This window comes from Etheostoma spectabile, chromosome 17, assembly GCF_008692095.1.
Source record: "Etheostoma spectabile isolate EspeVRDwgs_2016 chromosome 17, UIUC_Espe_1.0, whole genome shotgun sequence".
Taxonomy (NCBI): Eukaryota; Metazoa; Chordata; class Actinopteri; order Perciformes; family Percidae; genus Etheostoma; species Etheostoma spectabile.
The window spans coordinates 20,030,802-20,050,309 of NC_045749.1; the positions used below are offsets into that span (position 1 = coordinate 20,030,802).

Below are 19,508 nucleotides of genomic sequence, written 5' to 3' on the forward strand. Positions count from 1 at the left end.
AAAAAAAAAGTTCTTTTTAAAATAGTATTGAGCAAAAGTTGAAAGTAAAAGTTCCAGTCTGTGATTATCCATCAACATACTTTCCTTTAATTTTAGTCTAAATAATTCCTAATTTCTGCTTTTCTAACTCAAACATTAGGTATAATTTCCAACTAAATGAGGTTTATTGACCATAAATTCCAAAAATAACTGTACAACTAAAGTTAATGAGTTAGTGCTACGTAGTGTTAAATGTCAAAAAAAGTGACAAACATTGAAAAAAAGTGACAAACATTGAAAAAAAGTGACAAAAATGTAAGAAAAAGTTAAAAAAAACATTGATAAAAGCATCAATAAAAGTGTTAATTTTCAATTTTGACAGGAAGACAACACAAGGGTTAATGAATTACATTAAAGCAGTCCTCAATTATTTCAAATGTATCTTACCCATGTCATTTGATATACTATTTCAGTACAAAACACATATTAATGGGACTACTACAGATGGACATTTAATATCCATGAATCCACACATTAGTCCACACCTAGTGTCAAACATATTTTTCTTAATCTGTGGTATAAATAAATCTGTGTGCTCGGTTTGACCTCAACACCTGAATACACCAGCTTCCTATTTCTATAATCAGAATTGCATTCGCACAGCAAGGTGTAGCACGCCTTCAGAAGAGCACGGAAGTTGCCTTCCTGACAGACTCACCTCCTGGTCCAGTCAGTTCGGCCAAGGGCTGGCTCTAATCTCCGCTCTCATCCGAACTAGTCTTTGATCATGTATAATACGCTACCAAAGAGCATGCGGAGGGTTGAGGTCTAACGGTCATGAGTCGTGCCTGCAGCACCTCCTTTTATCTTCAAACCGTCTAGCAGCTCACTGCTCTGCCCTCCCTGAATTTGCGGAATGTTCAGGACCTTCAACCTTACTGTGTCTGCCTAATTCAGGGGTCAGAGGTCGCTACCACAGGAAAATGTGCTACTGTACAAAAGAATATCAGTGCATATTGCTATAATGGGCATACAACTGTCAACAGAGACAATCATATGGGACAACTTCATAAGAACTCCAATGGCCTAAAGGGCCCCAGACTCTCAACCTAAACACATTTAAATTGAAATAAGGACGCCTCCTGGGTCTCCCTAGGGAGGTGTTTCAGGCACGTCCAGCTGGAAGGAGGCCTCGGGGAAGACCCAGGACTAGGTGGAGGGATTATATCTCCAACCTGGCCTGGGAACGCCTCAGGATCCCCCAGTCGGAGATGGTTAATGTGGCTTGGGAAAGGGAAGTTTGGGGTTCCCTACTGGAGCTGCTGCCCCCGCGACTCAATAACGGATAAGCACCAAAGATGCACGGATGGATGGATGGATGAAATATTAAAAGCTGAAAATTTCCAATTACAGTTTTGAATTGCAGTGTTGAGTCTTTGGATGAGGTTCCATGGGACACTTAATTGTCAACTATTAATGAATCAGCAACTATTTTGATTTCTGATTAATTGGTTTGAAAATGATCTCATTCCAGCATCCTACATGTAAATATTTGCTTGTTTCTCAAACTGGATATCTTTGAGGTGTAGACAAAACAAGACATTTGAAGACGTCTTCTTGGGCTTTGGAAAACCTTGATTTTTCATTTTTTTATAGACCAAACAACCAATCGATTAATCAAGGACATAATCACTAATATTGAAAAATTTAAATAATTGTTAGTTGCTGCCGTACGTACATGTGCATCTGAATCCCTGCTGCAATCTACTTAGATATAATGAATTCCTGACTTTGTGTATGAGGTAATTTATGAAGCCACATATAACAAACGATGGCGTTGCGGGCAACAACAATCTTTTACAGCCATCAAACCTGAGCCAACAATTGTCTGCAAATAAATGTTATAAATTTTGGTTGTGTGTTCCAGACGGGTGGGGTCTGCCACATAATATAAACACATAAAATAAAAACAGAATGGATGCCAAAAAGTTTCAACAATCAGAGGAAACTATTTGAAATTCCATTTAGCATCCTTTTCTGTGATTAACTGTCTGGCATGATCTGTAATGTCTTCACGTAATGAAAGCGCCACGCGTCTGGTACTCCAAACAGTACAAAACAAACTGTGAGAATTATTTGCGGTGCATACATCATGTTGTGAAGTTTGTATTGGAATCAAGCTCTCGAGTGCTGTTTTTAGTGGACGCTGGACAGAATTTCATTGTCTCTCACTCTACTAGAAAACAATGCCATATTTCTGATATAGACATTTTGAAAAGGGGTCGAATTGACCCGTTTTCCTACATCAATGTTCTTTTTAACTACCCAAAATAACATGATTGATTCCACACAACGTCTTATTCAATTTTATAGCATTTGAAAAACAAATTGAAGTGGTTTTGAAATAGTATTGAGTAAAAGTTGACATATTCCAGTCTATGATTCTCCATCAACATCCATTCCTTTAATTTTAGTCTAAATAATTCCTAATTTCTGCTTTTCTAACTCAACCATTAGGTTTAATTTCCTATAAAAGAGGTTCATTGAACATAAATCCCTAAAATAACTGTAAAACTAAAGTTAGTAAGTTAGTGTTACGTAAAAACATTCAAAGAAGGGTAAAAAGATAGGAAAAAGTTCAAAAAATTGATTTTCAATTTTGAAGGGAAGACAACACGGGGTGTCACGTGCCGTGTTGTGCTGTGTGTATTCTCTGCAGGTGTGTGTGATTCTCTGCAGGTGTGTGCTGCTGATGACAGGCCAGCAGCTGAGGCTGATCAGCTGATCAGTGCTTGGCAGCTTAAAAGAGGGCAGCATGGCTGTGTGCAGAAGAGGCTTCTCTGGAAGCCAGCATAGAGACCCGTCTCTGAGACCAAACTTGTGACACCTGGGCCTATGTTCGTTGTGCGGGCACAATGAAATTCCCTTATTTACCGTTTGTTTTCTGTCCTGAGTTTATTATTTTAAACTGTTTGCGTCCTCCACCCCTAGACTACTTTGGGTTGTAACAGTTTATTGGGGGCTCGTCCGGGAGCTGATCCCGGGACCCTCATAACACGAGGGTTAACAAAGTTAAGCAGTGCTAATCAGAAATAGTTTGTGTAACATACGTATAGAACAGGGGAAATTAAATCAAAGTGCTGGCTTTGGAAATAGCCCGACTTAAACACCGACGTTTTCTCTTGAGTTGATTTCAACAAAAGCCCTGGCCAACTTTTGAGAATGTATGGTACACACACATACAAAGAAATGATAACTACTCTTCTCCCACATATCCACTGTAGATACAGCTGGAGCAGCTCAAATGAGATAAATGTTTAAACAATAGCCATTTCCCACTCCCCCCGGCCCTGCATGTTTGAAGAGCAGGAGCAGCCCTCAGTATGGACTCCGACATTTGCGGTTAATGTTTGAAAGGCTACTGAAGTGCTTCCCAATTAATTTAAACTGCACTGTATATCTTAGCCTGCTCAATTTCTCCCCAGCCATGCAACGTCAACGATATCAGCCTGTTCGCTATATGTGACACTAATAGGCAGATTCCTCTAGAATTTGGACGATTACCACATAACACAGTCACAGTGATATGGAGTCATATATATATACACACACACACACACCACACACACACACACACACACCACCACCACACACACACACACACACCACACACACACACACACAACCAACCCACACACAACCACAAACACACACACACAACACAACAACACACACACACACACACACACACACACACACACACACACACACACACACTCAAGAGTAAAAACACAGACCAGACCACACACATGCTGCAGGGACAGACAGAGCAATGCTTTCTCTGAGATGGCAAACAGTATTAAATCATGCAGAGTATTGTTAAATAGATCTAAATGTTGATGTAATTATCACTGTGAGATTTACAAAAGGTCAAGTTCTACATGACGTGCATTAGCTCGCTGCGGCCACTTGGGCACTCATCCAAATGGAAAGTGATTCTGCGTGATGTGTCCCATTGTGTGCTCACTTAATGAAATCAGATGACGACACACAGCAAATTCATTAGTATTTACTTGCATCATATTTCACAGTGGCGTGTTAGTGTCTACAACAGGATGTATGTGATTAAAGGCACCTTGTTTCCAGTAAACAAGAAGACTCTCACATGTAGAGGGCTAATTATCAGGCCACACACACATGCACACTCCAGCACACTTCATCCAGTTTTTATCATATTTTAGACTAGAAAATGGAGTTAGCTAACAGAATTTAGCAACTGTTTTGGTAATTGAATAATTGTTTTATCCAGGAAAAATGCCAAATATTTGCTGGTTGACATTTGTAGTTTAAAATGAAATGTCTCGGCAATTACGGGATGGATTACCATGACATTTGGTGCAAACATGCATGTCCTCCCCAGGAAGAGGTGTAATAACTTTGGGGATTTCTTTACTTTTCACATAGCACCATCATCAGTTCAAAGTCTGGATGTTAATGAGCAAATACGGCAAACTTAATAAAGTTCCTATCACCCAGCCACTGCTGTACTTAGTGTTTGGTGCTAATTAGCAAATGTTAGCATGCTAAACGGCTAAACTAAGATGGCGAACATTATGACTAAACATCAGCACGTGAGCGAGCCACATGTCGGCATGCTGATGTTAGCATTTAGCCGCAAGTTGCCTTCAGCCTCATTGAGCCACTAGCATGGCTGTAGGACCTTGCTCACTACTTAGTGGACCTTTTTTATAATTTTTTTTTAAAAAAAACAACTAAATGATCAGATAACTGCAATCAACCATAATTTGAATAGGCTATAAGAGCAGAAAAAAACTGTCCCTTTACATTTCATTTCTATTTTCTGGAAACTTAATTAACCTCTGGGTTGTCTTCCCGTCAAACTTGAAAATCAACACTTAAGTTGAGGCTTTATTATCGATGTGTTTAACTTTTCTTACATTTTTTTGTCCCATTTTTCAACACTTTTGATGCTTTTTTTCCAATATATTTATATATATATATTTGTTTTCAACACTACAAAATACTAACTTCTTAACTTTAGTTTTACAATTATTTTTGGAATTTATGCTTAATGAGGAAATTAAACTTAATGTTTGAGTTAGAAAAGCAGATATTAGGAAATATTAAGACAAATGAAAGGAATGAACTTTATGTTGATGGATTACCACAGACTGGAATATGTCAACTTTTTCCACAATGCTATTTCAAAACCACTTTGAGTTTTTTCTTAAATGCTATAAAATTAATGAAAGTAGAGATGTGTACTTGCCAAAGAAGGCTATGTGGAATCAACCATGTTATTTTGGGTAGTTAAAAAGAACACTGATATAGGAAAACCGGTCAATTTGACCCGAGGACAACCTGAGGGTTAAGAAAAATGACATGTTCACACTGACAACATGGCATGATTCCTGATTGACAAATACCGGCAAAACTAAAAACTAAAAAAACCTCCCATCAGCCATACATTCCTATGTGGGTATTTCATGTTTTGCTGTATTGTTGTGTGTCTGCTGGCTGTACAAACAATTGCCCCTCGGGGACAATGAAGTTAGCTTGAACCTTGTACTTTGTGTTTGGTGCTAAATAGCACATGTTAACATAAGATGGGGAACATTATGACTGCTAAACACAAGCATGTGAGTGAGCAGCACGTCGGCATGCTGATGTTACAGCCTCATTAAGCCACTAGGATGGCTGGAGCCTCTTGCACACTACTGAGTGAGCCTTTTTAAAAGAACTAAATGAGTCACAAAAATTGACAACATTCACAGATTCCTTGAATGAAAACAATTAGTTCTTGCAGCCTGAGTGGAGACTGAGATAGAGGCTGATAGCATGGCTGTCATCCTCACTGTAAAAACTCTAAGTGGCTGAGTCATTAACAAGACTAAGTGTGACATATATTGGCACCAACCTTGATGCCAATGTGGAATCTGTTTATTAAAACCATGTATTTGCATGTCAAATATTCAAGATTGCGTTTGCAGATGCTTTGAGGGAATGCCTGGCCACACACTCTGAATTACAGCAAACACTCATCAAGACAAATTACCACCTACTGGATTGTAAATGAATATATGTGGAAAGCTTACTGAGGAAGGGAAACAAGGTGGACGCTCAGACAGTTCAGTCCAAATAAACAGTCTGAATGTGTACACATTGTGTCTGGCTTGAAGCTACCGCTGCCAGAGTATCAAATGCAATGGCTTTCCTCTTTGCTTATTTGCATTATGGTATTATTGCATAAAGTAAGGCCTAATAATGCCTTCCATTTATAACTCAGATTTTTCATTGTGGGGACAGCTGTAGCCAGGTTAGCCATTGTTAGCAGTACCAGTTGATTGAGCTTTTTGGTGTGCATACAAACAGCGTGATATGTCCACAGATAGAAGACGAACACTACTGTGTTTCCAACTATTTTCAGACAGAAATGAGACAGAAGTCCTACACTTCAAGAAAAGAGGTGTCTAAAAACAAGATAAAAAAAACACTAAATCTGAGGGACAAGGTACTCAAAACAAGTGGAATTATCTGCCCATGCAGCAAGATCATTTCACGTGACAAGCTTGCTTGATTTAAGATTATCTAACACTTGTAACTCTAATTTTTTTTTTATTTTGGTAAGAACCAAACAATTTGCAGTGTACGTTACTAAAGCTTCGACTGTTGGCGCACGAGGCATCCATATTGGATTTTGAACTCTGTTCTGGGGTACTGCGAGGTTTTTTGCAGTACCCCGAGTTTTTCGGTATTTGGTTGAAAGCGTCGGAGGTCAGGGGGCGTGTTCCCGACTTTGACCTCTGAAAAGCCGATATCCCAGTATAAATGGAACGCACCATGAAGCTTGAATTCATTTTTCAACATCCTCGGCAAGACGTACAGCACAATCAAAAACAGAAATCAATGTAAATCTCTTAATATTTTGCATACGTTTTTTTAACTCTATATAATATCACAAAGGTTTTTAAGGAAAAAAAAGACTCCACAGCTTGAGCCTAGTTGGGGTGATGATTAACATTTATCAAACCCCGCTGGAGTGCAATTTATCCCTAGTGGGTGAGTAGTGCTTATGAGATATTTGGAGTGATTTTTTTTTTTTTTCTCAGATTTTAGAGATTACAAAAAGGAGTGAAACCAGCTAGTCACTTTTGTAAGGAGACCTTCATTTCTGCCAACAAAATATGAAAACAGTCCCATGAAACCAAACAGAAGCAATTTTCACAACAGATGGAGAGAAAGCGCGAAGACACCCTGAACTGTGAAGAAGACACTGTCTTGGTTAACGGCTCGGCAACCGTGTCCTATTTTGGAACTATTCTTTTAATCAGTGTGAGATATTTCTATCAGAACAAAGCAGAAGTTCAAGGAGAGTGTGAAGCAAAATTTTCCAAGAGAAGCTTTTGATGCATGGCCTCTTGCTCTCTTGCTATCTTTTTAAATAGCATAACAAAACAAGAAATGACTCCCGAGATGGAAATAAATATTGTAAATCTTTCAATGAAATTATGAGGTTTCCAGCATCCAGCTGCTATTTTGGTAAATGCAGAGAGAAGTGAGACACAAGGGAGAGGTAAGAAGAAGAAGACTCTGTCCTCTCTGTCTCTCCTAACTTGGTCAGTAAATCGGTTAAACCCATGGTGCTCACATGTTTTGCCTAAACTGTGACCCAGCAACGGTCTCTTGTAAAATAATGAAACCATTCATATTACACGAGTATGCTTTGATCCATTTTAAGGCTTCATCTTACTTTATGTCCTCTCAGGTAAACAGATAGAAAAAACAGCCAGGCTTTTACACACTTGGAAGTATCTAGAGCTCTAACGTCAGGCCTACAGTGGAGCACAGAAAAAATTTAAAGCAAAATTGTTAAAATCAGCCATAAATGTGGATGGATTTTAATCAGAATAAATAGTTGGTACTTTTTGAGTGTCCTTAATGCAAACTAGAATGAACATGTCAATATCAGTAAATGATAGAAACTTGAATAAACCATAATTTGGATATAAGAGCAGAAAGAAAACCATCTCTTCACATTTAATTTCTATTTATTTATTTTTTGTTTTTAGGAAGCTTAATTGGCTACGGTTTGTCATGTCTGTGTCCAAACCGGCAGCGGCAGATGACCGCCCACCAAGACCCTGGGTCTGTCCGAGGTTTCTGCCAAAAAGGAAGGTTTTTTTTCCTCTCTGCTGTTGCACCAAATGCTGGCTCATAGAAAATAATTGGGTCTTTGTAAATTATAGAGTGTGGTCTAGACCTATCTCTATCTCAAGTGTCTTGAGATAACTCTTGTTAGGATTTGATACTGTAAATAAAATTGAATTGAAATTGAATGACAGCAAATACATTTTTACACTGACATCATAGCATGACATACTTATATGTATGTCATATGTCCTGTATGTATATGTACTGTAATGTATTTAATATCATAGATTTAATGAGGTGGCCTCTAGCTCACCCAGTAAGAGCGTTCGCCCCACGTTGGATAATTCCTGCAGCGTCCTAGGTTCGACTTCAACCTGCAGCCCTTTGCCGCGTGTCAACCCCCCCCCCCATTTATGTCTATCCACTGTCACTATAATAAAGGAAAAGCCATAGATCATAGATTGGGTGATCTCTTGCTTTAATCAAGTGGTTCATCAATTGATTCAGACGGGTCAATAAAACTCTCATTTGTCTGCTGTCCCTTAACATCTGACCTTTGACCCGCTCGGGATAACCTTGGGGTCAGTTTTCCCACCGGCACTCTCGGAGTCTAATTTGTACTTAAGTACAATACTTTAGTATATGTACTTAGGCTACATTAACATTGCTGCATTTTGGTTTAAAAACCGATCTTTTGCTACGTTTACACCTGTTTCCCCTTCTCATTCCCCCTGCTCTGGTGTTTCCCTTCTCATTCCCCCTGCTCTGGCATTTCCCCCTCTCATTCCCCCTGCTCTGGTGTTTCCCCCTCTCATTCCCCCTGCTCTGGTGTTCCCCCTCATTCCCCTGCTCTGGTGTTTCCCTTCTCATTCCCCCTGCTCTGGCGTTTCTCCCTCTCATTCCCCCTGCTTTGGTATTCCCACCCTTATTCCCCCTGCTCTGGCGTTTCTCCCTCTCATTCCCCCTGCTCTGCTCTGGCATTTCTCCGTCTCATTCCCCCTGCTCTGCTCTGGCATTTCTCCGTCTCATTCCCTCTGCTCTGGCGTTTCCCCCTCTTATTCCCCTGCTCTGGTGTTTCCCTTCTCATCCCCCTGCTCTGGCGTTTCTCCCTCTCATTCCCCTGCTTTGGTATTCTCACCCCTTATTCCCCCTGCTCTGGCATTTCTCCGTGAAATTCCCCTGCTCTGGTGTTTCCCCCTCTCATTCCCCCTGCTCTGGTGTTTCCCTTCTCATTCCCCCTGCTCTGGCGTTTCCCCCTCTCATTCCCCCTGCTCTGACATTTCAGAGCCCCTAAACCAGAGACAGTTGAAAATACTTTTGATCCGCGTTGGTTCGGAATCTCCGGGGTTGTATTGCAGTCTCAACGGCCGCAAACCAAGACCTTTGGCAACACCAACACTGACGCCAATGTTTTGTCGCCTGATTTGGGTCATGACATCTCATTCTCTGAGACTAAGCTACTAACGTAACCATGGCAACTACCAGCAACAGGCGGAGTATGCATGCTTCCTCCTGTTGACCCCAGCACGCACATGCCCAGTATATGGGAATGTTGATGAAATAAGCGGTTTGCGCGTGTTAGTTTAAATGTAGATACGTTCTTCTACTAGAGCTACAACACTGAACAGAGATCACTTCTGGCTCAAAACGCTGCTGGAAAACCATAACTTAGCAATGTAGCCTTAGTTACATTCCGCCACTGCATTCTTATGCTCAACAAGCCAGAAGATGCATGCTTCAGCGGCTAACCATGCCCTCATCAATCACCTCCCAAGGGGACGCATTCATGAGGAAGACTGAATAAACGTCACCTGCACGATGGGAACAACAGGAGCTGCGAAACCTTTTAAAGGACGCCTCCTCCTCACACATCTGACATCTACTTTTCAGAATGAGCAATTGCAGACGGCAATCTGAATTCTGATACTGTCTCCGCCCTGAGCCGAGGTCCACTAAGTCTCTTCAGCCTGCCTCTAAATTCCTCAGGCTAGATAAATAACATTTGGTCAAATAGACAAAAAAACTGCCACAACAATAAAAATAACCACTACTGTGAGACACACAATAAGCTTGTGGCCTATAGGAGTTTCTCAACAGCAGTGCAAACAACTGACTTGATGAATAATATGGACCTGTGTCTGCAATGAAGCTTTTTTATAAATACATATTATATAATTGGACAATCTGAAAACTTTCTACTGTTATTTCAAGATAAAATTCTAAACTATAGGTTTCATTTTGTTGTTTGAAACTAGATAGAGATGGATTGTGTAACACTAAAATAACTGTCTGTTACATTTGACTATGTATTTTTTTTATCCTAGGTGTGAAAAGTGGATAACCCAAGAGGAACAGACTGCAACACTTCTTCGTCATTACCTACACCACTTTTGTTAACATTGCGTGGCCTATGGCGTGGCCATGAAATGTGTTTCCAATCCAATATATCTACAGAAACATTATCATCCCTCAGTTTTGGAGACTGAAAAATATGCCAGCCTCGTCCGTTTCTCACAGGTCTGTCACAAACTGAGAGCTTTTGGGGTGGGAACACATGATGAAGCGGCAAAAGCTACATTCAGTGTCCTGACCAGAGAACAGTGATGGGCTTTGTTCCTGCTCTGCTCCCATGGGACCCAGTTTGGCTGATGGTAATGGGCTGGTGTCCATATGAGGGATCCTGGCCATCATCCAACATACAGGGACCCTCCATTAAGAGGACACTTTCTGGGCTTTAGAGACCAATCCCATTAAAAGATTTTCCCCTAGGGGGATCAACAAAGTTGCTGATGTGCTTTTGACTTGTGTGCCATGCTGATGCTGAAGTTTAACAAATTGCAATGCTAAAATAACTAATGCAACATCATGGAGGGCGACCAGCTTTACATCCTCTGACCAGATGATTAACTCAAATACTAGAAAAACAAATGTTCTTTCTTACTTTTCATGATATTCAGCCATGCTAGATCTTTAGCAATGTAATTCCTCCATTGTATTAAAATGGAGGCAGATACTTGTCTCAAAGTCAGAATAAATGAAACTAAAATGATCTGCATAGCTACAGTGAATACCACCAGGAGGGAGCAAGAAATTATCTTGTCGCACTTTGGGCAAACTAACCCTTTATACAGTGGTTCCTAACCAGGGGTACTTTTGCCAGGGGGTACGTGGACAGATTCTGGAGCAATTCAGCTAATATTTAGGAAAAAAACAAAAAATTAGGATTTGTTTCAAATGACTAAAATGATTGTCAATAGGGTTGGATTGAAATAATAGACTCTCCAATTAAAATGAATCTTGGTTTGGGTGATCTGATATTGATTATTAAAATCCCGAAATTGATCTTTTAATACAAGAAAAAGAGGAGCAAATATTTGGTGGGTCAGTTCTCATTGTAGCACTGTTCATTAAAAAATTACATTTGTGGGTTGCTTCTTCCATATAACCTTTACAGCATAGGCTTTCTGAGAATCTCTTTTATATCCAAGCAAAATGGGTAGTGTAACTGAAATTTCCCTTAACCTAAATTATATCATAATTGATATATTGATATCAAAGCGAAAATGTAATTAAATCTGTGAATGGCAATCAAATTGATTTGGGAGATAATTGGTGATACCCAGCCCTAATTGCATGAGCTGCTGAAATTGTTAGCTAAAAATACAGACTTAACAGTTTAAATAGTAAGATAATGTAAAAGTTATGGATAAACGGTTGAAAAATTCATGCTTAACTACAAGAAGTAGTACTGTAGTACGATTCCATGCCCAACCGACCTACAATTGACAAATATTATTATTATTATATGAACAAATATTTCTATCCGCCTTTGTTTACATTGGAAAGACATTGGGAATATATGAAAGGGTACATGAGTTCATTTGACTGGCCTGAAGGGGTACCTGAGACCCAAAAGGTTGAGAACCACTGCTTTAATAAAGATAATCTTAATGTTATTTCCACTAAAACTTGCTCTGGGTTCACCATGTTTCCAGTTCTGCCTCAAAAGGTCCACATCTGCAGCACAAGTGGTGCAAACACACACACACACACACACACACACAAGTAATTAAGCTTGTCAATCAGCTGCCGATTCACCACAACCTTCAGATCCAGTCAGTCAGTCAGCCAGCCGGGCAGGCAGACAGGCAGTCGGCTGGGCAAGACCAAGGAACAGCTGGCCGCCACTTTCAACTCACTGAGGCTACCTGGCTTGGCATCAACGGCTAGCGACAGACACATCGGTGCCAAGTGCTGCATGTGGCGGAACGGATGGACAGGCTGTACCCACAGAGCGAGGTGAAGGAAGGGATAGGGCACGCAAAGTGCTGCTCCAAAAAGGTCAGCCTCCACAAACCTTTGGCTGAGTCCTTAAAAGCCTTGCAATCATCTCGCCATCACTCCAGTGCTGTTTAATGACACTAATAAGGCCCGGGGAGACAGGTGACATCATTCCCTATAGGTTGACCGGTGACATAGCCACCCAAAAAGGAGTGGAAGAAGGTCAGAATTACTTCAAAGACATTACAATGTGAATTTAAATGTCAGTTGGTCAGGAGGACATGGGTCAACTGACTTGTATATTCAAAGCAGTGGCTGAGGTAACCTGCATGCTTGTGCATGTGTATGGGCTTACAGTAATATGTGTGCTCTACGTGAACAAGAGTGTGCATGCATACATCTAAGGAGAATTTACTGAAAGGGAGAGAGTTATTAAGCCGTCGTCACTGTGGGATTTCTGCCCCTCTGTGATTTCCTCATCATCAGCCAATGTCAGTGTCTCCATCAGGTAGAAAAGCAGTGATCACCGGGCTGGACGGCGCTAAAGGCAATCAATAGTTGACTTCAGGGGGCAGGCGGGAAAAGACAGCCATTATAGAGCTCATCATCAGGCTGCACGCAAACAGGCTTCCGGGAAATTGCATATGACGTGGGACACGGACCCATGGACCCGACATGGACCCTGCGTAGTCAGTCCATGTGTCAAAGTACACTGCATTAGCTCTTTAAATTATGATATATATTATCCATTTTAAGACATTTACTGTGTTGATTGAGGTTAAGCATTAAGGCTGATGGGTGAAAACCTTCTGCAAGCCTACTATAGAGTAAACCCCCGGATAAGGACCTCTTAGTTCCCCACCTTGTCCCCCTCTTGCCTTTTCCATGCTACAGAGCGATCCCGCTCCTGTGATGACAGCTATTAGGACTCTGGGGAGGACAAAACAGTAAAGACAGCTTGATGAAGTACTCACAGTTTTTCTAGGGCAGCCAAGCCATAGAAGGAGCCATTCCTTAGCAGGGAGATCTTGTTGTTACTCAGGTTTCTGTTTCAAGACAAAAGATAGTAGGGAGAGAAGGTGAGGTGAGCATACAGAACGAGTGAAGGCAGGAACATTTGGAAATATCACAAAAATGGAGCTGCAAGAATAAAAAAAAACATGTATTGAAACGGCTGAAAGACTGTTTATCCTTTGACTGTCAATATGTTGGCCAAAGATAAGGATTTATGTCTGATGAGATTGCAGTTGGGAATTACTCATCCCGGCCACGTCTCTGTCTTGTTTACTGGCGTTTGTGGTTAAGATGGGTAATGATCCAACCCCCCCGACTCCCCCTCCCCCTCCTCAACTCCTCCATGTCAAAATATCGGCCTCACGGAAAAGCTTGAAGGAACGCCGGTTCAGCACAATTCAGTCATCCGTTGCTGACATTACAACGGAAAACAAATCAATGAAACGCACCACAGGGATCTTTAAGTGAGGAATAAATATTCAGAGGCGATGCAGAGCCGCCATTAAGGTTATTTCAGTGATAGACGTGTCTTTTTTGCTTTGACTTTTTTTGATGAATTATGTCTGTGTCTGTAAAGACTATATGTTCTTCAAGTGATGCATTCATCCGGCAAGAAAAGAAAAGTCATGCTCGTACAGGACTTCTTGCTGAATGTGTTACAGACACATACACACACACACACACCACACACACACACACACAATCTTGTCCCATTATTCAACACACTGGGCCTTGGGACTTGAGCTTTCCCTCAAACACACCAGAGTCAAAACACAGACAAGGATACAGTCACGTAAACACAAACCTACACCGATATTATTATTCTTGTGAGGTCTTACTGTTACAAATACTGTACAGTGTTTATTCCCTAACTACTACTACTACCACAATCCTCCGTACTCTATGGTTAACTTTAACCTTTAACCTAACCCACTAAACCTATGTCGTGTAGGAATGAGAACACAATGTTGACTTAACAGGAAGTGGAACAACACGTACTGTACATCTAGTCCAGTGCAGTGTTATGATCCCACAGTGGCTTGTTAGACCACATAAGGCCTGTGTTACCTGCTGCTCAAGTGCAAGAGACATTTCAGACACAGGACCAACTGCTAATAACGTCCAAACACGGAGATACAACAGGGAATTGCTTGAGCCAAGTACACATGCATTAAGACATGTTTTTGTGTGGGTAGTTTTTGTGAAAATCCTTTCAAAAAATTCAAAATACCTTACATAAGGACATAATAAATAAGATAAAATGAAACACAATACAAATAAGGACTAAAGTTTCAGCACAGTCATACATTACCACAAGTTTTAAGGCCCTGGAATATATTTTTTTAAATTGGTATGGAGTCCTCCTTGAACACAATATCTCCTGATAACCGTTTCACTTCAGAAATTTTTGTCTGTGCAGTTAGAAATAGGTGATGTCACGCATTCCTCTGCACCAATCAGTGTTTAGATTGTTTTCAGTCGAAATGTGATGACAAGTTGTGGGGTTGCTTCTCATGTTGCCAGCCCACTGTCAATCACATCTAAACAAATTACACCAAGACAGCCGTGATGAAGCAGATTACATGGGTTTGGCGGTTTCAAAGTCTTATTAGGGTTTTGCAACCTTGAACTTCACTTGGAACTTGGTTTTTATACCAAAAAGCAATACGATCTACTGTAGGTGACCCAGCATCACACAGTGCACAGACAAAAGTAGCGACTAGCTAGTAAAAAAATGAAGAATTTAGCAAGTTCAGAGATGGTGGGGACTAAAACGGAGCTAAAAGTTTGGGAGAATATTGGATTGGATTGGCCTCGTGTGACCGCGCACATGCCGCCACATCTTTTAAATGCAGCTAGTAGCTTAAGCAGGACACGGAGGATTAAAAAAACCTGATGGACTCTTCAGAAGAGGTAATTATCTTCACTTGAGTTTCTGTGCGTGAAAGTCACCGGACACCACCATCTTCTGAACATAGCCATACTGAGAAATACAGAGACGGTTGTGTGGAGCTGATCGTCTTAATTAGCTTTGGAGCAACTCATTTGGCGATGGTCTAAATGTAACGGACGTTCATTAATATCAAAAAGTTATGCACTAAAGCTTTAATGCAGGTCTAACTCTGAATACTGCTTTGATAAAATTACTGCAAGCATGGCTCAAAAAAGCTTTCTTTCTTCCTCCTTACTTTTTTTCCTTATTTTCTTTCTTTCTTACTTTCTTTCTTTTTAATTTTTGCGACAGTAGGGAGTAGTAGTAGTAGCAGCAGCAACCATACAACATGGTTTGACACTCTGAGGCTCCTCATTTCCACAAGAAAGGAATCCATTTCAATAACAATAATAGAAAATGTGACTATAAGTAACAGGACAAACAATGAAGCATTTAACAGATTTAAACTGCCTGTAGCCACAAATATTGGTATCACACACACACACACACACACACATTTTCTCTGCACAAGAGGCGTGACCAATGGGCTTAGTTCAAATGACTCTGTACGCAATTGGATAGTCCTTCAACCAATCAGACCAATGATCCGGTGACGTGGAAGCAACAGTGGCATCAACGGGATGCTGCGCTTCTCTATCGTCATCGTGTTAAACCCACTTAATAGCGCGCCAGGTAGATATGCCAGTTTGTGATTGGTTCCTGCAAAATTATGAACTGAAGAAGGAAAAATGGGTTTGCAGACAGAGCTGCAGGGCAAAAATCAAATTGCAGGCGAGTGGGCGGGGTTTACCTAGTCTAGTAAGCTACAGTACAATAAGGTGAATGCCTGAGGATTTGTATTGCGCTTATTCTACAGCCCAGAGTTACATCATTTTAAATACACCTTGGATGGCGTTTGTAGATTTCATATCTGCTCAAATAATGATTGCTCCAGCCAACTCTTAAATCATCTGCTGGGCAGCTCTGTCTCTGTGGCGCTGTGGATTTATGCGTGCCCAATGTGATCTGCTGCTAAGAGCCCTTCTTTGCATGTGTGATGTTGCGTATCTCCTGTCAGCATATGACTACACACACACACACGCACATACACACAAGGTCAGATCCCTCCCCCATCTTCCTTTAACAACATTCTAGGAGTGATTGATCAGGTTTAGAGAGAGAGGAGTAATTGGGATGTGTCACCGGCCTCCTCTGTGACGATACGCCACTCATTATGGCTGCAGGGAACGTATACTCAATTTTAACCACAGGATTAAGGAGCGCGATCCCACAATGCATTGTGCTGAACAGGCAAATTGCTAGGGGAGCAGAACGGAAGTGTGTTCACTGAAAACGTGACAGTGAAGACTCACACACTGCACAAACAGACAGTCAAACTAGTCATAGACTCACAAAAAGAACTCAAAATGTATTTAATTTGGTCACATAAATGTATATTTTATTGTTTTTCTGGACAAGAAAAAAATATATACTTTCATTTGAGGCAGTATATTTGTTTCTTGCTTTACCAAGCTTGCATATGCATATTCTTTGGGGAAAGTACATTTTTCTCCCAAGAGTGATAACAGTTACTGGACTGAAAATAGGAAATCTCTTCTCAGGAAAAAGGATGGACACAAACTAGCGTCAGCAAATTCATGTCAACATCCAAGATTGTATATCATTTGGGTCTGCCCCAAAAGTCAACATCTTAGAATAGCACGTCTTAATCACATCAGAATAAAACTTCAGAACTAGTGGACAAATTAGTCACAATGAAGAAAATGGTGCAGGAAAACATCAGCAGAGCCTAGAAAATATACTGTACATCAAATACGTTTATGATAGTATTAAATGAAATAGTAGAAAAACTGGGGATCGTCCGCCAAATTTCCAGCATTTCTACATAAGTTTAGGAACTATGGTGATGCAAAATCCAGGAGATAATTAAGTTGATCATGTTGTTAAATGCTTCCAGAAGGAATAGTACCCCTGTACTCACTGGCCTGTCCGGTCAAGTTTGATCAAAATATGTTTTGTTAGAAAAAATATTCAAATGTACACTACACCGGTCAAAAGTTTGGGGTCACTTAGAAATTTCCATTAAACTCCATTGTAAACAGAATACCAGCCGAAATACGTTGTTTTTTTTAAAAACCAGGGCAGCAGTTTTCAGATTACATTACATTTTACATTTTTTAGTTAGTTTTTTTAAAATGATATCAGATTAGTGAACATAATGGACCTTTGGAACATTGGATGAATGGTTTTTGATTATGGGCAATACAAATATTGCATGAAAGATCAGCCCCCCCACCCAGATCAGCTGGTATTCCGTCTATAATGGTGCGGTATGAACATTTGTAAGTGACCCCAAACTTTTCACTGGTAGTGTACGTAAAAAAAAAAGTAATAGTACGAACTTGTTTTCTGTGTTTAATTAATGTGTCTTCACTTTTGATTAAAACAAAACTGTTTAAACTATAGAATAGCGATCCAAAAATTAGGAAGCCTTTGGAACGTGGTTGGTTGCTATGGTAACCACAGGCAGACGCTCCGGGCTGCCTTCAGCAGCGACGTCACCATGGATGTGTTACGCAACGTACTGTTAAAAGTTACCGCAACAACAATGGCTTCTCTTTAAAGTGGTACGGGCAGTTTTCTCGGATGGAATACAGTGTAAATAAGGACAAGCTTTGCATGTAGAAAAGAGATCACACCTCTCCTGTTTTAGCTTCTCTGCATTGGCTTCCTGTAAAATCCAGAATAGAATTTAAAATCCTTCTTCTCACCTACAAAGCACTTCATGGTCAGGCACCATCTTATCTTAAAGAGCTCATATACCTTAATACCCCACCAGAGCACTACGCTCCCAGGATGCAGGGTTACTTGTGGTTCCTAGAGTCTCTAAAAGTAGAAGAGCCAGAGTGTTTAGCTATCAGGCTCCTCTCCTGTGGAACCAGGTTTCAGTCTGGGTCCAGGGACCAGAGCGTTCAGCTATCAGGCTCCTCTCTTGTGGAACCAGGTTCCAGTTTGGGTTCAGGAGGCAGACACCGTCCCCACATTTAAGAGTAGGCTTAAGACTTTCCTCTTTGACAGAGCTTATAGTTAGGGCTGGCTCATGAGAGTCCTTAACCATCCCTTAGTTATGCTGCTATAGGCCTAGACTGCTGGAGGACTTCCCATGATGCCCTGAGCATCTCTCTCTTCCTACTTCTCTCCATCTGTATGCAACCTCATTCCATTAAATGCGTGTTACTAACTCGACTTCTTCCCTTTCCCGGAGTCTTGTGCTCTCTCGTCCCTCTCCTCTCTCCTCATATTGCTTCCTGCAGGTGTTTCTGGCTCTGGATTGGTGGTTGGAGTCACCTGCCGCCTCCATGTACCTGCCCAACACCCTCTGCTACAATTCGCCACGTCTCTCTCTCTCTGTCTGTCTTTCTCTTTCTCTCACCCCCAACCGGTTGAGGCAGATGACCGCCTACCCTGAGCCATGGTTCTGCTCGAGGTTTCTGCCTCTTAAAGGAAGTTTTTCCTTGCCTCTGTGGCCTAGTGCTTGCTCTTGTGGAACTGTTGGGTTTCTGTAAATAACATCACAGAGTACGGTCTAGACCTGCTCTTTATAACAGGACTCGTATATAAGGTTATTGTAAATTTAGGAAATACAATAAAAGATGTGATAGTGCAGACATATATGAAGCAGCCCTTTGGCGCTGTTATGAATGCACAAAGGACATGTTACATGTGTGATTTCTGTCTGATGAAGGCTATTCCACGTCCTGCAGTATGTAACTCCTTCTCTGCTGTTTGGGTTCATGTTTAGTTGCCACTTCGGGCAATAAAATGATTAATTATAAAGATTGAATTTTTCTCCAATGTTATCAATCACATCTCTGGTCAGGCAATTTTTCAAATATTTTATTAAAGAAGTTCAAGTTGAAGTGCATGGAATCTTAGAAAATCCTTCTTTTTTTTTATGTGGTAACAAAATCGGCATCAAGATTCGTGTTATTTTACTGGTATCAAATTTTTGGTATTGCGACTCCCCTAATGCAAACAACCGTGTTACCCCATAATAATATAGTTAGCTAATGTCATGCCCCTTGTCTTTGTATGTGAGCTAGTTAGC

The 19,508-nt window shown here is 40.8% G+C and overlaps 1 protein-coding gene across 3 annotated transcripts in view; it reads right to left on the bottom strand.

Moving 5' to 3' along the window:
• Window positions 1–19,508, bottom strand: part of adgra1b (adhesion G protein-coupled receptor A1b) — a 211,245-nt gene that overhangs the window by 178,663 nt on the left and 13,074 nt on the right. For all 3 annotated transcript variants that reach the window (XM_032541028.1, XM_032541026.1, XM_032541029.1), the window contains exon 2: window positions 13,407–13,478. In XM_032541028.1, the coding sequence (XP_032396919.1) occupies window positions 13,407–13,478 (72 nt within the window). The remainder of the gene's footprint in view (window positions 1–13,406; window positions 13,479–19,508) is intronic.